The sequence below is a fragment of the Pieris rapae genome, chromosome 5 (genome assembly GCF_905147795.1).
Source record: "Pieris rapae chromosome 5, ilPieRapa1.1, whole genome shotgun sequence".
Classification (NCBI taxonomy): domain Eukaryota; kingdom Metazoa; phylum Arthropoda; class Insecta; order Lepidoptera; family Pieridae; genus Pieris; species Pieris rapae.
Genome location: NC_059513.1, coordinates 9628299 through 9642209, shown reverse-complemented (window position 1 = coordinate 9642209; position 13911 = coordinate 9628299). Strand labels below are relative to the sequence as shown.

Sequence of the window (13911 nt, the reverse complement as noted above, 5' to 3'; positions counted from 1 at the left end):
GTGCAGGATTAGTGTGCTCATCGGTTATTTGCTAAAACCTATTTTTTATGAATATATATGTGTATATACATAAATATTTGGTTTATAATTAGGAGAATGTATATCTACCAAGATGCCTATAAAAATTTGGACGCTAGGTCCAAATTTTGATAGGCAACTTGGTAGATATATATTATATATACGTTCTCTTAAATATATAAATATAAAAATTTTGTTTTTAGCAAATAACCGATAAGCGCACTAATCCTGCAGCCGGATCTTAGACCATTAAAATCAATCAAGCAAGGACTTAAATTCAATAAAAAAATATACTTTTCTTAAAAATATCTGTTATCGATAAACATTATCATTTCCAGGATTTTATTCAATTACTTCATGATGTTTGTTATCAGATTATAACATACGTATAAATACCCATATATAATCTTTAATTTGACGCTTAGGGATTAATTAGTCACTTGGTGCTTCATTTCGCATCTGTTCATAAATTAACGTCAATAATTTTTAGGCAGATTTGTAATCTGTGGCGAGGTTTGGTTTGATAATAATTTTAATATAAAAAAATTATTACAAATATTTTTACCCCAGATCCAAAGCTATTACAAATTCTTTGGCTATTTTAATCAATACTGTAAATCACGGTCATTATCAGACGTCTAGTTATCGTCAAGTCTTATCTTTCTATTCAATTAACGAAAATTTATTACGATAAACGTTACAATATACAAAACAATAAAGTAAAAAAAATTTAAATATTTAGTTGTACAATAGGGTTATAACATTTTTTGACTAGAGTTTATTTTGAACAAGTTGCCTTGGTACAACCTTTTCTTATAGCTAGAAAGATAACCTGTCGAAAACGCCACAATGTAAGGAAATAATTAATGAACTGAATAGATGACAGACGTTTTTAATTGTCTGTTGAATGAACTAATAAAACGTGTGTTTATATTTGTTCCTATACTGTAAGAAATAGTTTTTCTTTTTGTATCTATGTATATACATATATGTACTGATCACTGTTTACATAGTTTTTAATTGATTTGTTTTCCTTCATCGGTTTTGTCTAAATAAGTATGTATTTTTGCACTTGTGTTGTCTTATCTAATTTAATTTTTTCTCACAGTGGTTGCCTGGAAGGGATCACTCGAAAGCGATAAGGCCGCCAGTTGCTCTTCTTTTAACTTCATTATGTCATTTGTATTATATTTCTGTGTGCAACGAGATGTTAATAAATAAAATAATATTTTCCTGTTTAATGTTGTGTTTTTTTCTATGCGTATGTTTTATCTGTATGTTATAAAAATGTTAATACTTTCCGCATAAAAGAATAAAAGTAAATAAAACTTTATACAATATTTAAAATATCCACGAAGACTTCTGTTGACGTCATTCAAACCTGTTTTAGAAAATACTTTTTACAATTTCTCATGGATTAATTAATAAGTTTTAGCTTCTTCAATTTATAAGATAGTTCACAATATTTTTAAAATATGAGATTAGCTCAGATTTTTGTCCATTTCATTTCATTCATTATTTTGAAAAATTCATTTCCATTAATCCTTTGAAACAACAAAACATCATAAAAGTATTAGGCAAAAAGTAATACTTCGTCTTTAATACATTACAGCCAAAACACAGCTTCTAAGTTTTTAAGTGCATTATATGTGTTTGTTATTATTTTCTGATTGTCTTTACAATTTTGTTTTTATCTTTATAACAGCTACTTCCAGGCTCGATTATACTTTTATAGCCAATAAATGCTTGACGGAACAAAATCAACGTGCGATTTCAATATATTTATTGAACTGTCGACTTACCAGTGTAAAGATATCGGTAATGGAACAGTAATTAGTCGTGTATAATTACAGAATTAGCATTGTAATTGATTTTATCAATAATGCCGTATCTTATCCGTGATAATAATTTTAATAGGTGAAACATATTCTTTAATATGCTTGAGTATTTCAAAGATGCATAAATTAATTGTGATTTTTGCATATTTTGTGGTGTGCGACGCGTGTTTGCCTTACAGTTTTGAGCATGGTTATAGTGACAATTTTACAAACACAATTGGTATGTGTAATGGCCTGCCAATGTGGAACCTTCAGACATACTCAGATATAGGATTAGACCCGCCGCATTGGCTGAGTGAGCAGTTTATTTCGCCAAATAGATATTTGAGTTGCGTCGCTTCTTTTACTTTTGAAGGAAGTGAAATAGGACATATAGATATCAATGCATATATGAAGTCAAGTGACCAGGATCAAATCACAATTATGGCTAATGCGGTGAGGGAGATTGGTGACGCTACTGTTGGAAGCGTCATGTTGGGGCCTATGGTCACGCCAAACTTTTATTCGGGCTGGCATAAGTTACGAATCGACATTATGGAAGGTTCGGGGAATTTTACTGGATATGTAAGTACTTATAATGGTTGAATTGTTAAGATAGAGCCAATAAATTTTGATATAAATAGAGAGAAATATGATACTAAATTCAAATATAATTTACGTTTTTAGCAAAGTTTTATTGTCATTTAGCAAATATGACCCTAAAAGATAGGTTTGCTAAATGAATATTTTTTGTACTATGTATTTGTAATTTATAGCATTAAAGATCGGTTTAAATTAAATTGTTACTAAACAAATTAAGTGTACAGTTTAAATATAACTGTAACGTCAAGGTTTCACTCCAATTGATGTTTATAAATAGCCATTGCAAATGTCATGGGAAGAAGTATTTTTTTTTATAGAAGAGGGGGCAAAATTGCTATAAAATCCTAAAAATTAAGGTTAATAGTGTACTGTAACTAATTGACCCTTATATCCAAGTGTTTTTCACTAGCATGTATTTGAGATATTTTTAATAATTTGAAATTAAAATATACGTTAAACCCGATATTAGTACTGCAAAAAATTCCGACACACTTTCAATTACTGAGTTACTTCTTATTTCACTTACTTATTTATTAGCATTAATTAAAAGGGCAAAACAACGCCTAGTTAGTATAAGTTAAATTGTAAATCCTGAAAGCGGTAAGAAAATTCATAACGTTTATGAAGTAGCTACTTAATATCAAGTACCTGAATCCTAATGTCGTTATTTAAATAATTTTACTTCACTTACCGTTATCCACTATAATCAAAACATAAATGCAATGAAAATTTATTAAGGAAATTATTTATAGAGTCCTGAGTTAATAGCTATTGCTCACGATTAATTTACGTGAAAATGTATGTATGTATGTGGTTTTCACCCGACAAACAACATTGATACTAGACTGCGTTATGTAAAACTATTAGCGAACCTCTATAAAGAACATTCAGAAGGTGAAGCATAAAACCAAAGTCAAAACAATCGCGTGAAAAAATTTAAATTGCTATCAATTATAATTTGACATCCATAAATGAATCTCCTACACTTATTTATTAAATTTATAAATAATTTATTTGTCCTACTGTGAAAAATGTCTAAAGTGTTCACATTGATCGTAACACGGACTACACTTGACCTTTGACCTTTGACACTTGACGGTGCGTAAAGGAATTCGCGTTACGAAAGTAATGACAGTAACGTAATAAAAATTTAACGTATTTTAAATTCTTTTTACACATTATATTATATGACTTAATATAGATTAGTCTTATCGGATATCGTGTTGTGTAGCTTAGATCATCGTTTCCTGGAAGATATATTATAAGTGTAGTGTAATACGGTATTGTGGACTCACTTTCGCACTAAGTTAAATGTGGTGGTTAAAGTCCTGCTTCGAAGATTCCTGCCACGTATTCCAGAACTACGTGGGTCTGACTGATAACTGCGCTGAAACAGCCTCTGCACATGGGTCTGTCGAGCCAAGGACAAGGATATGTCTTCATTTTCAGATAAATTCAGTTGAGGCTTAAAAGTCACATGGGAACAACACGCAAAAATATAGTCGAAATAACTAACACCACTGCTTACACAAATTCAAGTACCAGCACCCGTTCATGAGTATGACGCATGGCCAGCCATCGGCCCCCTCGACATATTTTAGGGAGAGAGACAATCTCTCTCTCTTTTCATGGCTTTCATTCTCCATTCGCTTCCTGCTAACGCTTCTTCACTTCTGTTTTGGAGTATAATCTATAACTTTTGTTTTTCGTTTTATTTATTCGCTTTTTACCTACTTTAAAAAATTTAACTCTGATGGGGCTGTCCAAATCGCCTTCACAGATTTTATTGATTCCCGTCCGACTGGTTTTTTTAGTAAAGGGATCAATGAACTACCTATGAGATGGCAAAAGTGCATAGAAAACAATGTTTCATACATTATATTTAAAAATATTCGACTTTTTGTTCCTCCCATACAAAACGCCAATTTCATATGTAAGGATCTAATATATAAATATAGTCTAAAACCATAGAATAAACTCAGCTTACTACAAATTCCTTATTAATTTGTATATCTTAATAGACAACAAAGATAAGATAAGATTGATAAAATATTTATAAAATGAATGTTGTAGAGAATTGATTTTAATTAATAGACAGAATTATTAGTTAAACAAATTTAACTGCATTATATTGTACCTAGCTAAAGTCTAGGCGACGTTTTCGCCTCCTTCAATTAATTAAAAGTAAACGGCGTTTCGGTTGAATTAATTAATAATTGCTTCGTAACGTTAGGAAGTTGGCGGGTATTACGACTGCGGAAGAGTTGCTGCATGTGGCACAGAACAAGACAAGCTTGTCGAGTTTGATAGCCAACATCTATCACAGGCACCAAAAAACACTACGTTTACTACTTATTTTCTGATATGATAGCGAATTCTTTATATATTTTGTATATTATTTTTAGACAGAAAATACTCAGCAATTGGCATTGAATTATTACGTATGTCAAATGACTTCAAATAATAGTAACAATTTGTACTACTATTTGTTAGATACTACTATGTAACAAAAGTATAATCTTAATATACTAATAAATCTTATAATAATATAATAGTAATAAAATAATATAATAGTAAATCTAATAATAGTATAATCATATATTTAACTAAAAAAATATTTAAATATATATATATATATATTTAATAATAATTATACGTATCACCGCGACGTCCGTCGTTCCACAACTGACGATTTCTTAAGGCAGTTTTTGCTGCGCGCCACCACTATATGGAACCACTGAAGTATTTTCGAACCAATTCGACTTAGGGCCCCTTAAGAAAAGAAGGTTCCTATTATTAAAAGGCCGACAAGTCACTTGCGAGCCTTCTGGCAATACTTTTTGTTACTCCCCGAGGGTAAAGCCAGACGTAGGCACTCCCTTCATCTGTTACATTCCATTCCATTTCCATTCATTCGTTACATAGCAATTATCATTTCATTATTTCGCTAATACTCTATTGTTGAACGCGAGTGGTTAACATAGAGTAAAACTAAAACCCTCTATCTTTTAAAGCACCCCGATAACCCAGAAAACACTGAATTAGCCCTTATAAGATTTTAAATGTGAATATTATTTTTTCGAGCATAATTCATTTTTGGAAACAATGCTATAATAATAACTCTAGGCGTTGTATAGTGAAATAATCTAACATAAATTATTTTATTGCTAAAATTCTATATTTAACTATTACATATTCTAAAGACAGCAAAAGGCATATGTTATATAATACATTTGTAAATGGCAATATTAACAAATACACCGTACGAACACACTATACAGGCTTTATTTAAAGTCAAGATTACTAAGACATTGTGAAGTTTCAACTCTCCCACTGACTAATATAAATTCTATGGTCTCACTGGCCATACCTCGCTTTTCATTCTCAGACATTGTTCTTTTTATCTCTATCTATAAACTGTTTAATATTTATTCTATATTCATAAGTATATACAGTACAGATACAGTTTATACTACTTATGTAGTAAAACGTATTTGGATGTTAGAAATTTTAATATTAAATGATTAAAACATAATACAGAGGCGCTACAACCCTACTTATCTTCAGATTGCATCATGTCTCAACCCTGGCTTAAAACGCTTCTGCAAAACGGCGGCACGAACGCGTGATTTAAAAACTCAATCTGTAGGTCCTTCCTAGGTCCTAAGATTTATTGCTAAAGCAAGGTTCGGGCAAGTTCGTGGAATGGCCGAGAAACTAGTTTGCCTCCCCTTTCGGAACATATGCCTTTTAGTCCTTTGCGAAGACCAGGGAATTTCTGCAAGACTTCGTGGAGCGAATAACTCGAAAGCCAAAACCTTAGGCTCTCTCTTTGGGTCCAACTCAAGCCTTGATGACTGTAAGTCGAATTCCGACTGATCACAGAATTCCGACTTATCACGGTTTGCTGCTGTTGCCTGTTCCATTTAATATACTGCAACCTACAACCCCTATACTAATGAATGACTTTATTTTTTAAGACCTTTTAAGAGCATATCATTTTATAAGGTTTTATAATTTTTTAAATAAAATATAATAATTTAGGCGTTTTAAAATCACTACCTATTAATTTAGTGTGGCGCCTACTTATTCTTTCCGAAATCTGATATCGCATGGGCCATGGGCATGCGCTTCTCAATACGAAAGTTGTCATATTAATAAAATTAGCTAGCTATTAAATGCTTATTTCCTGTCAATAAGGTACATGTTACCTAAAATTACAAGCACATTATATGACTATTTGAAATGTAGATATCTTATATGAAACTCAGTCCTCAGTGAGTAGAAGAACAGTAGTGCAGAGAAATGGTAAAGAAGTGACACTATTGGCTGAACTAGTGATTGCTGGCGGACGACAGTTTGTGAGCTCTACTCAGACAGAAAGGCATGCATAAGGGTAAGCAACACTGGAGTACAGTCTCTTTTACATTCAAAGCATTTCGTGGAAAGTAGATTAACGATTTCTGTCTCCGTAGTTCCAGTGATTAGCATGCCCATACCCTTAGCATGACTAGCAAAAACGCATTTAATAACGTCAGTAAAGTTTTTTGAAGAAACATTTACACACACGCCTTCTTGATACAATACAAGGCAAACTCAACTATGTAACGTATAACTTCAGATTATAACACAAATTACCAGAAAATATCTTATATAATATAACTAATTTTTTTTTAATAATTTAAAATAACTGGTATATTTTATAAATGATGGCTTCGTTATTCTTCCTTTATAATAAATATGTATTGTAGTGATCAATGCATCATAGAACTAAAAGTTAAGAATTTTTTATTAATATATATTTGAGTTTTGTTTTATTTTGGTTTACTGTGCTTTATGTTAATGATTGAATGGGTATTCCGCTTTTGTGTATAATGTATTTGTTCAGTGCTTCAGTTCAGTAGCTGAAAAATACTGATGAGTAATAAATAATTAAATTTGTGACCTCGCTTCATCAAGTGACTATGTGGAGGCTTTTTTCCCACCCTCATTGCCTATTGCCAATTTGTAGTACAAATTTTTTGCAGGTTTCGCATTACAAGTCTCTGTTAAGCAGGTTCATTGTAACAGCAGACCGAAATAGCTATGCTAGGTTAACGAAAATAATATTTTTATTTTTTACAAATCACGTCGACAACTGTGATAGACGCAAAATAAACTTTATTTCCAAATACTAGTAGTCATTATCCCCTGACATTAAGTGAAAATTATCTATGTCTATAAAAGAGATCTTGATATTATCTTTATAATCTTATCTTTGATCGTTATCACGCAGGTAATTGCTCTTTGATGTGGCTATCGAGCTCCTAATATATTTTATCGATCGATATAAGGCAAAATACATTTATTACCTATAGTTTGTATAAAAACGCCTTAGTTTCTTTACATAAGCCAGAACACTTTACCGGCAAATTCTGCAAATATTATAGCCAGGCTGCTTTTCTTTATGACAGGATAAAACATCTGATTATTATTATCTATAAAGACACAAGACAAGAAAGACGAATAAATATGGCTCCTACATTGGTGTATTGATGTGGAATGGAATATAATACAAAATATTAAACTTAACTCGGAAATCTAAAAAAAATAACTTCAGAAAACTTAATCTTAATCGATTGTTGACTCTCTCTTATTTCTAAAAAAGAAATCAAGGTATATTTTCTATCCCTGTGCTGAAGCTCTCAAGTCCGACACGTACTCATCGACTCACGACACGTTCTCACTCAGCTAGTATATTTAACAGCTGTATCTTCTTTTACGTAGGTTTGTGAAGCGACAAATGAATACAATTTGAATTAAATTTAAGAACACATTAACTTAAGCTTCACGTTACAAGCTTAGATTTGGCCGTGTGCATGTAGATTAACAAAATTTATTTTATTTAAATATTTCAGTAAGAATTACTAAGGAATTTTTACCTAATAGTTTTTACCTAGTATATTCAAAAAAGGGATAAGAATCTTATTGATATTCATTTCTTTAAAATAAGCCAGTTTTTCATGTCAAGTACCCACTAGAACCTTTTTCTAGAACGTTGATTTCGTAAAGTGGAATAATGTTCCAATACAAATATGAATAAAATACCTGTAAAATTAAAAAAGAGCAATGCTTAACGAAAATTTAATATTAAAATAATAATTTGCGAAAACCAGCAATTATATACAATAAAAATAAAAATCCTACTTCACAAGCAATATTACTTTTCTGCGTAAGATACGGCAACAATAATTTGTATAAAAATGTGATTTCCAAACTTTTATCGTCGCTCTAGTCATTACGAATGTCACACGCTACTGATATATTTAATTTAACAGTCTACTCCAGTCATGTTAAAACTTATATTAATTTTCGGTTTATTAGTGGCCCGGGTGTGTAGTGACTGTATTACTTATGACTTTGAAAAGGATTTTGATGTTATATTCAATCAAAATAGTAATATGTGTTCTGGCTTACCAATGTGGGAGATTCAGAATTATACCGATATTAATCTTGATAGACCTCATGAAAAAAGTTTAAAGTTCGTTCATCCACGTGAAATTCAGAGTTGTATGTCATCTATAAGTTTTCCGATGTCTGAAGGAGGGATATTGGAGGTGACTGCATATGTGGAAGCAAAACTTGGTGATCAAATTTGGGTGTCAGTGTTTGAAATAACGCCGGATAGTAGTATTATTGTGGGGAATTTGTGGTTCCTTGACCCAGGTTGGCAAACGACGAGTGTCACTCTAAATGGTCCTAGCAAATTTCAAGGCACTGTAAGTCAAAAAACAGATAACAAAAAATCTTTATAAACGAGAAAAAAAGAATATCACATTAACCATATATATATATAGTTTCAAGTACTTGCTTTCGTGAAGAGAGAACTGATCTCTCATCATCTTGAAGGTGTTTAATTTAATTGTGAAATATTTTGATAAACTGAAGTTTTCGTTTGCGCTTTTAAACGAAATTTTTTAACAAATAATATTAACTTTTATTTTAATCTGGATTAAAAATCCTTTAGGCATGTGTTGTCTGAACATGAACTTCCAAAAATCACACTCAAACTAGCAATAGAAATAAAAAAGTAATAATTAAGTAACATTTTTTTTAAGCAACTGTAAATACATAAAATTGACTTTTTTCCTTTCAGGAATATTAATAATAATAATAGTATATTCAGGTTTTTCTAATAGATAAACAATCATAAACAGCAATTATCGAATATTTTCATTCTTAATGATTAGAACTTTAATTCGATAATTCTAATTAATCGTAGAATATCCAACTTTATCATTTTTCCAATTTGACATTGCATTATGAACTTGTAGTTACCTTTATTCATAAATAATTAACCTACAATTTATGCCACTGAAATCTCGATTATAAATATTAAATATTAGATTTATTTATTACATTAAATATGATTATATTAGTTCAAATTTTGAACTCAGTACGCCCCGTCAACGCCATACTTTAATAAAACTGACATGTCCACGCTATTTTATATCTATAATTACTCATTCTTGAAGTAAGTAAGAACTCATCACTTGTTTTTTGTTTCAGATAACAATGCTTGGGATAGCTGCTTCTAATTCTATTGTATTAATCGACTCATTTCGATACATTCCACCAGATTTCGAAGGGGAATGTAATATTTATGACGATGTGTCAAGTACTCCTTCTACACCTGAAGATACCCCCTTAACACCAGAAGACACACCATCCACACCTGAAGATACTCCATCTACACCTGAAGATACCCCCTCAACACCAGAAGACACACCGTCCACACCCGAAGATACTCCATCTACACCAGAAGATACCCCGTCAACTCCAGAAGTTACGCCATCTACACCAGAAGATACCCCGTCAACACCAGAAGATACGCCATCTACACCTGAAGATACCCCGTCAACACCTTTAGAAACTCCATCTACACCTGAAGGTACCCCCTCAACACCTGAAGGCACACCATCTACACCTGAAGATACTCCATCTACACCGGAAGACATGCCGTCCACACCTGAAGATACTCCATCTACACCTGAAGATACCCCGTCAACACCAGAAGATACACCATCTACACCTGAAGATACACCATCTACACCTGAAGATACCCCCTCAACACCAACTACCCCTTCAACACCAGAAGATACGCCATCTACACCAGAAGATACCCCGTCAACACCTTTAGAAACTCCATCTACACCTGAAGGTACCCCCTCAACACCTGAAGGCACTCCATCTACACCTGAAGATACTCCATCTACACCGGAAGACACACCGTCCACACCTGAAGATACTCCATCTACACCTGAAGATACCCCGTCAACACCAAAAGATACACCGTCCACACCTGAAGATACGCCATCTACACCTGAAAATACCCCGTCAACACCAGAAGACACACCGTCTACACCAGAAGATACACCATCCACACCTGAAGATGCCCCCTTAACACCATCCACCCCCTCAACACCTGAAGGCACACCATCTACACCTGAAGATACTCCATCTACACCGGAAGACACACCGTCCACACCTGAAGATACTCCATCTACACCTGAAGATACCCCGTCAACACCAGAAGATACGCCATCTACACCTGAAGATACCCCGTCAACACCTTTAGAAACTCCATCTACACCTGAAGGTACCCCCTCAACACCTGAAGGCACACCATCTACACCTGAAGATACTCCATCTACACCGGAAGACACACCGTCCACACCTGAAGATACTCCATCTACACCTGAAGATACTCCATCTACACCGGAAGACACACCGTCCACACCTGAAGATACTCCATCTACACCAGAAGATACCCCGTCAACACCAAAAGATACACCGTCCACACCTGAAGATACGCCATCTACACCTGAAAATACCCCGTCAACACCAGAAGACACACCGTCTACACCAGAAGATACACCATCCACACCTGAAGATGCCCCCTTAACACCATCCACCCCCTCAACACCTGAAGGCACACCATCTACACCTGAAGATACTCCATCTACACCGGAAGACACACCGTCCACACCTGAAGATACTCCATCTACACCTGAAGATACCCCGTCAACACCAGAATACACACCGTCCACACCTGAAGATACTCCGTTTACACCTGAAGATACCCCGTCAACACCAGAAGACACACCGTCTACACCAGAAGATACACCATCCACACCTGAAGATGCCCCCTCAACACCATCCACCCCTTCAACACCAGAAGATACGCCATCTACACCTGAATATACCCCGTCAACACCAGAATACACACCGTCCACACCTGAAGATACTCCGTCTACACCTGAAGATACCCCGTCAACACCTTTAGAAACTCCATCTACACCTGAAGGTACCCCCTCAACACGTGAAGGCACACCATCTACACCGGAAGATACTCCATCTACACCTGAAGATACCCCGTCCACACCAGAAGACACACCATCTACACCTGCAGATACCCCGTCAACACCAGAAGACACACCGTCCACACCAGAACATACACCATCTACACCTGAAGATACCCCCTCAACACCATCCACCCCTTCAACACCAGAAGATACGCCATCTACACCTGAAGATACCCCCTCAACACCATCCACCCCTTCAACACCAGAAGATACGCCAGCTACACCTGAAGATACCCCCTCAATACCAGAAGACACACCATCTACACCTGAAGATACCCCATCAACACCTTTAGGTACGCCATCTACACCTGAACATACCCCCTCAACACCAGAAGATACGCCATCTACACCTGAAGATACCCCCTCAACACCAGAAAACACACCATCTACACCTGAAGATACCCCGTCAACACCTTTAGATACGCCATCTACACCTGAAGATACCCCTTCAACACCAGAAGATACGCCATCTACACCAGAAGATACTCCGTCCACACCAGAAGATACACCATCTACACCTGAAGGTATTCCCTCAACACCATCTACGCCTTCAACACCAGAAGATACGCCATCTACACCTGAATATACCCCGTCAACACCAGAATACACACCGTCCACACCTGAAGATACGCCATCTACACCTGAAGATACCCCTTCAACACCAGAAGACACACCATCTACGCCTAAAGATACCCTGTCAACACCACAAGACACACCATCTACACCAGAAGACACACCGACCACACCAAAGGATACACCGTATACACCAGGAGATACCCCGTCAACACCAGAAGACACACCATCTACACCTGAAAATACCCCTTCAACACCAGAATACACAACATCCACACCCGAAGATAATACCTCCTTTACTCCAGAAGACGCACTGTCCACAATTGATGATACTATCACATTGGAGCCAACAGACCCAACGACAAGTCCGATATTGTTAGATCCCTACAGCTTTTGGAACCCATTCACAATAACAATGGTGGTATTAATAGCGTTAATATTTTTACTACTTGTTTCAGGTATTTGCTTTTATTTAGGTATGAAAAGAGGTCGAAGTAAGAACATCGTAGTATTGCCAGAATTAGATGATTTACCAAGATCAATTGTTATACCACGAGTTGATAGAATTGGTAACCCTTCAATGTTGCCCTATTTAGCGTAGTTATAAACATAAGGTTACAAGATCTTTATTTAGTTTTAATTATATTTTTATGTGATTTGCCTATATAATAGGTTTAGTTTACGCAATTATTATGCCAATTACTACCAAGTACCTGTATATATATTTTAGATTTACGTGTAAATTATTTCATACATATACTAATAATAAGCCTGTTTTGAAATACATATGAAGGTGGTAAAGAAAAAAATATAGTTTGGATGTACATGTATTATATAGTTAGATTTTAAGTTCCGTTATGTTACTTAATAAAACTATTTATTTATTTATATTAACAGTAGTGTCAAATACACATATTTTCTAAAATCAAAATTCTTTTATTCGCAAATATAGTTCAATTAGAATGACGCTTGACCGCTATTTAAATCTATGAAAGATCGCGTTTTAGAATATGTAACACGCTGAAGATTCCTGTATTATCTATATTTATCTATCCTATTTGAATCGTTTTATTATAACATCGAAAAAAATCATTGGCGCACGTTGATAGAAATGATCATGAATATATTTCATGCCAATAGGCAAGGTGATCAGCCTGTATCTGACACGACATTTCGGGAGTAGTCGAGTCACGATGTTTTCCTTCATCATCCGAGCGACAGCTAGAAAGAAAGTCCATCGGTGCACAGCAGGGGAGTGAACCTCCGACCTTAGGGATGAGATTCGCACGCTGTAGCTTCTAGGTTAACATTGCTTCACTTCGGTAAAATACTCTTTCTGATATTCTTTACAAAGAATATGAAGGTGTGTATGGTAAGTGCACAGAACAGAAATAAGATCATTTAAGATAAAAAAACAAAGAGGTTATTTTCGCCAGTTCAGGGAATGGTAAGCTCTTTTCTTGAAGGCCTCTAATTCTTATCGGATAATAAATACT

General features: G+C 34.6%; 1 protein-coding gene across 5 annotated transcripts; it reads left to right on the top strand.

Annotated features, from left to right (window-relative positions):
* Positions 1–1833: 1833 nt before the first annotated feature.
* LOC111003579 (cell surface glycoprotein 1) lies at positions 1834–13305 on the top strand. 5 transcript variants are annotated; one of them, XM_045628270.1, is made up of 3 exons: positions 1834–2420; positions 9987–11658; positions 12178–13305. In XM_045628270.1, the coding sequence occupies exons 1-3, from the start codon at positions 1974–1976 to the stop codon at positions 13014–13016; spliced, it is 2958 nt and encodes a 985-aa protein (XP_045484226.1). In that variant the 5' UTR covers positions 1834–1973; the 3' UTR covers positions 13017–13305. The 5 variants fall into 5 exon arrangements, with proteins under 5 accessions (XP_045484226.1, XP_045484225.1, XP_045484224.1 ...); XM_045628269.1 differs by having other exon boundaries at positions 1835–2420; positions 9987–10850; positions 10911–13305; XM_045628268.1 differs by having other exon boundaries at positions 1835–2420; positions 9987–11351; positions 11412–13305.
* Positions 13306–13911: the final 606 nt, after the last annotated feature.

Excerpts from the sequence above, each read along its gene's own strand:
- LOC111003579 (XM_022274179.2), top strand. The coding sequence starts at position 1,974 with ATGCATAAATTAATTGTGATTTTTGCATATTTTGTGGTGTGCGACGCG. Across the intron at positions 2,421-9,986 it reads CGGGGAATTTTACTGGATAT|ATAACAATGCTTGGGATAGC; the intron begins GTAAGTACTTAT and ends TTTTTGTTTCAG.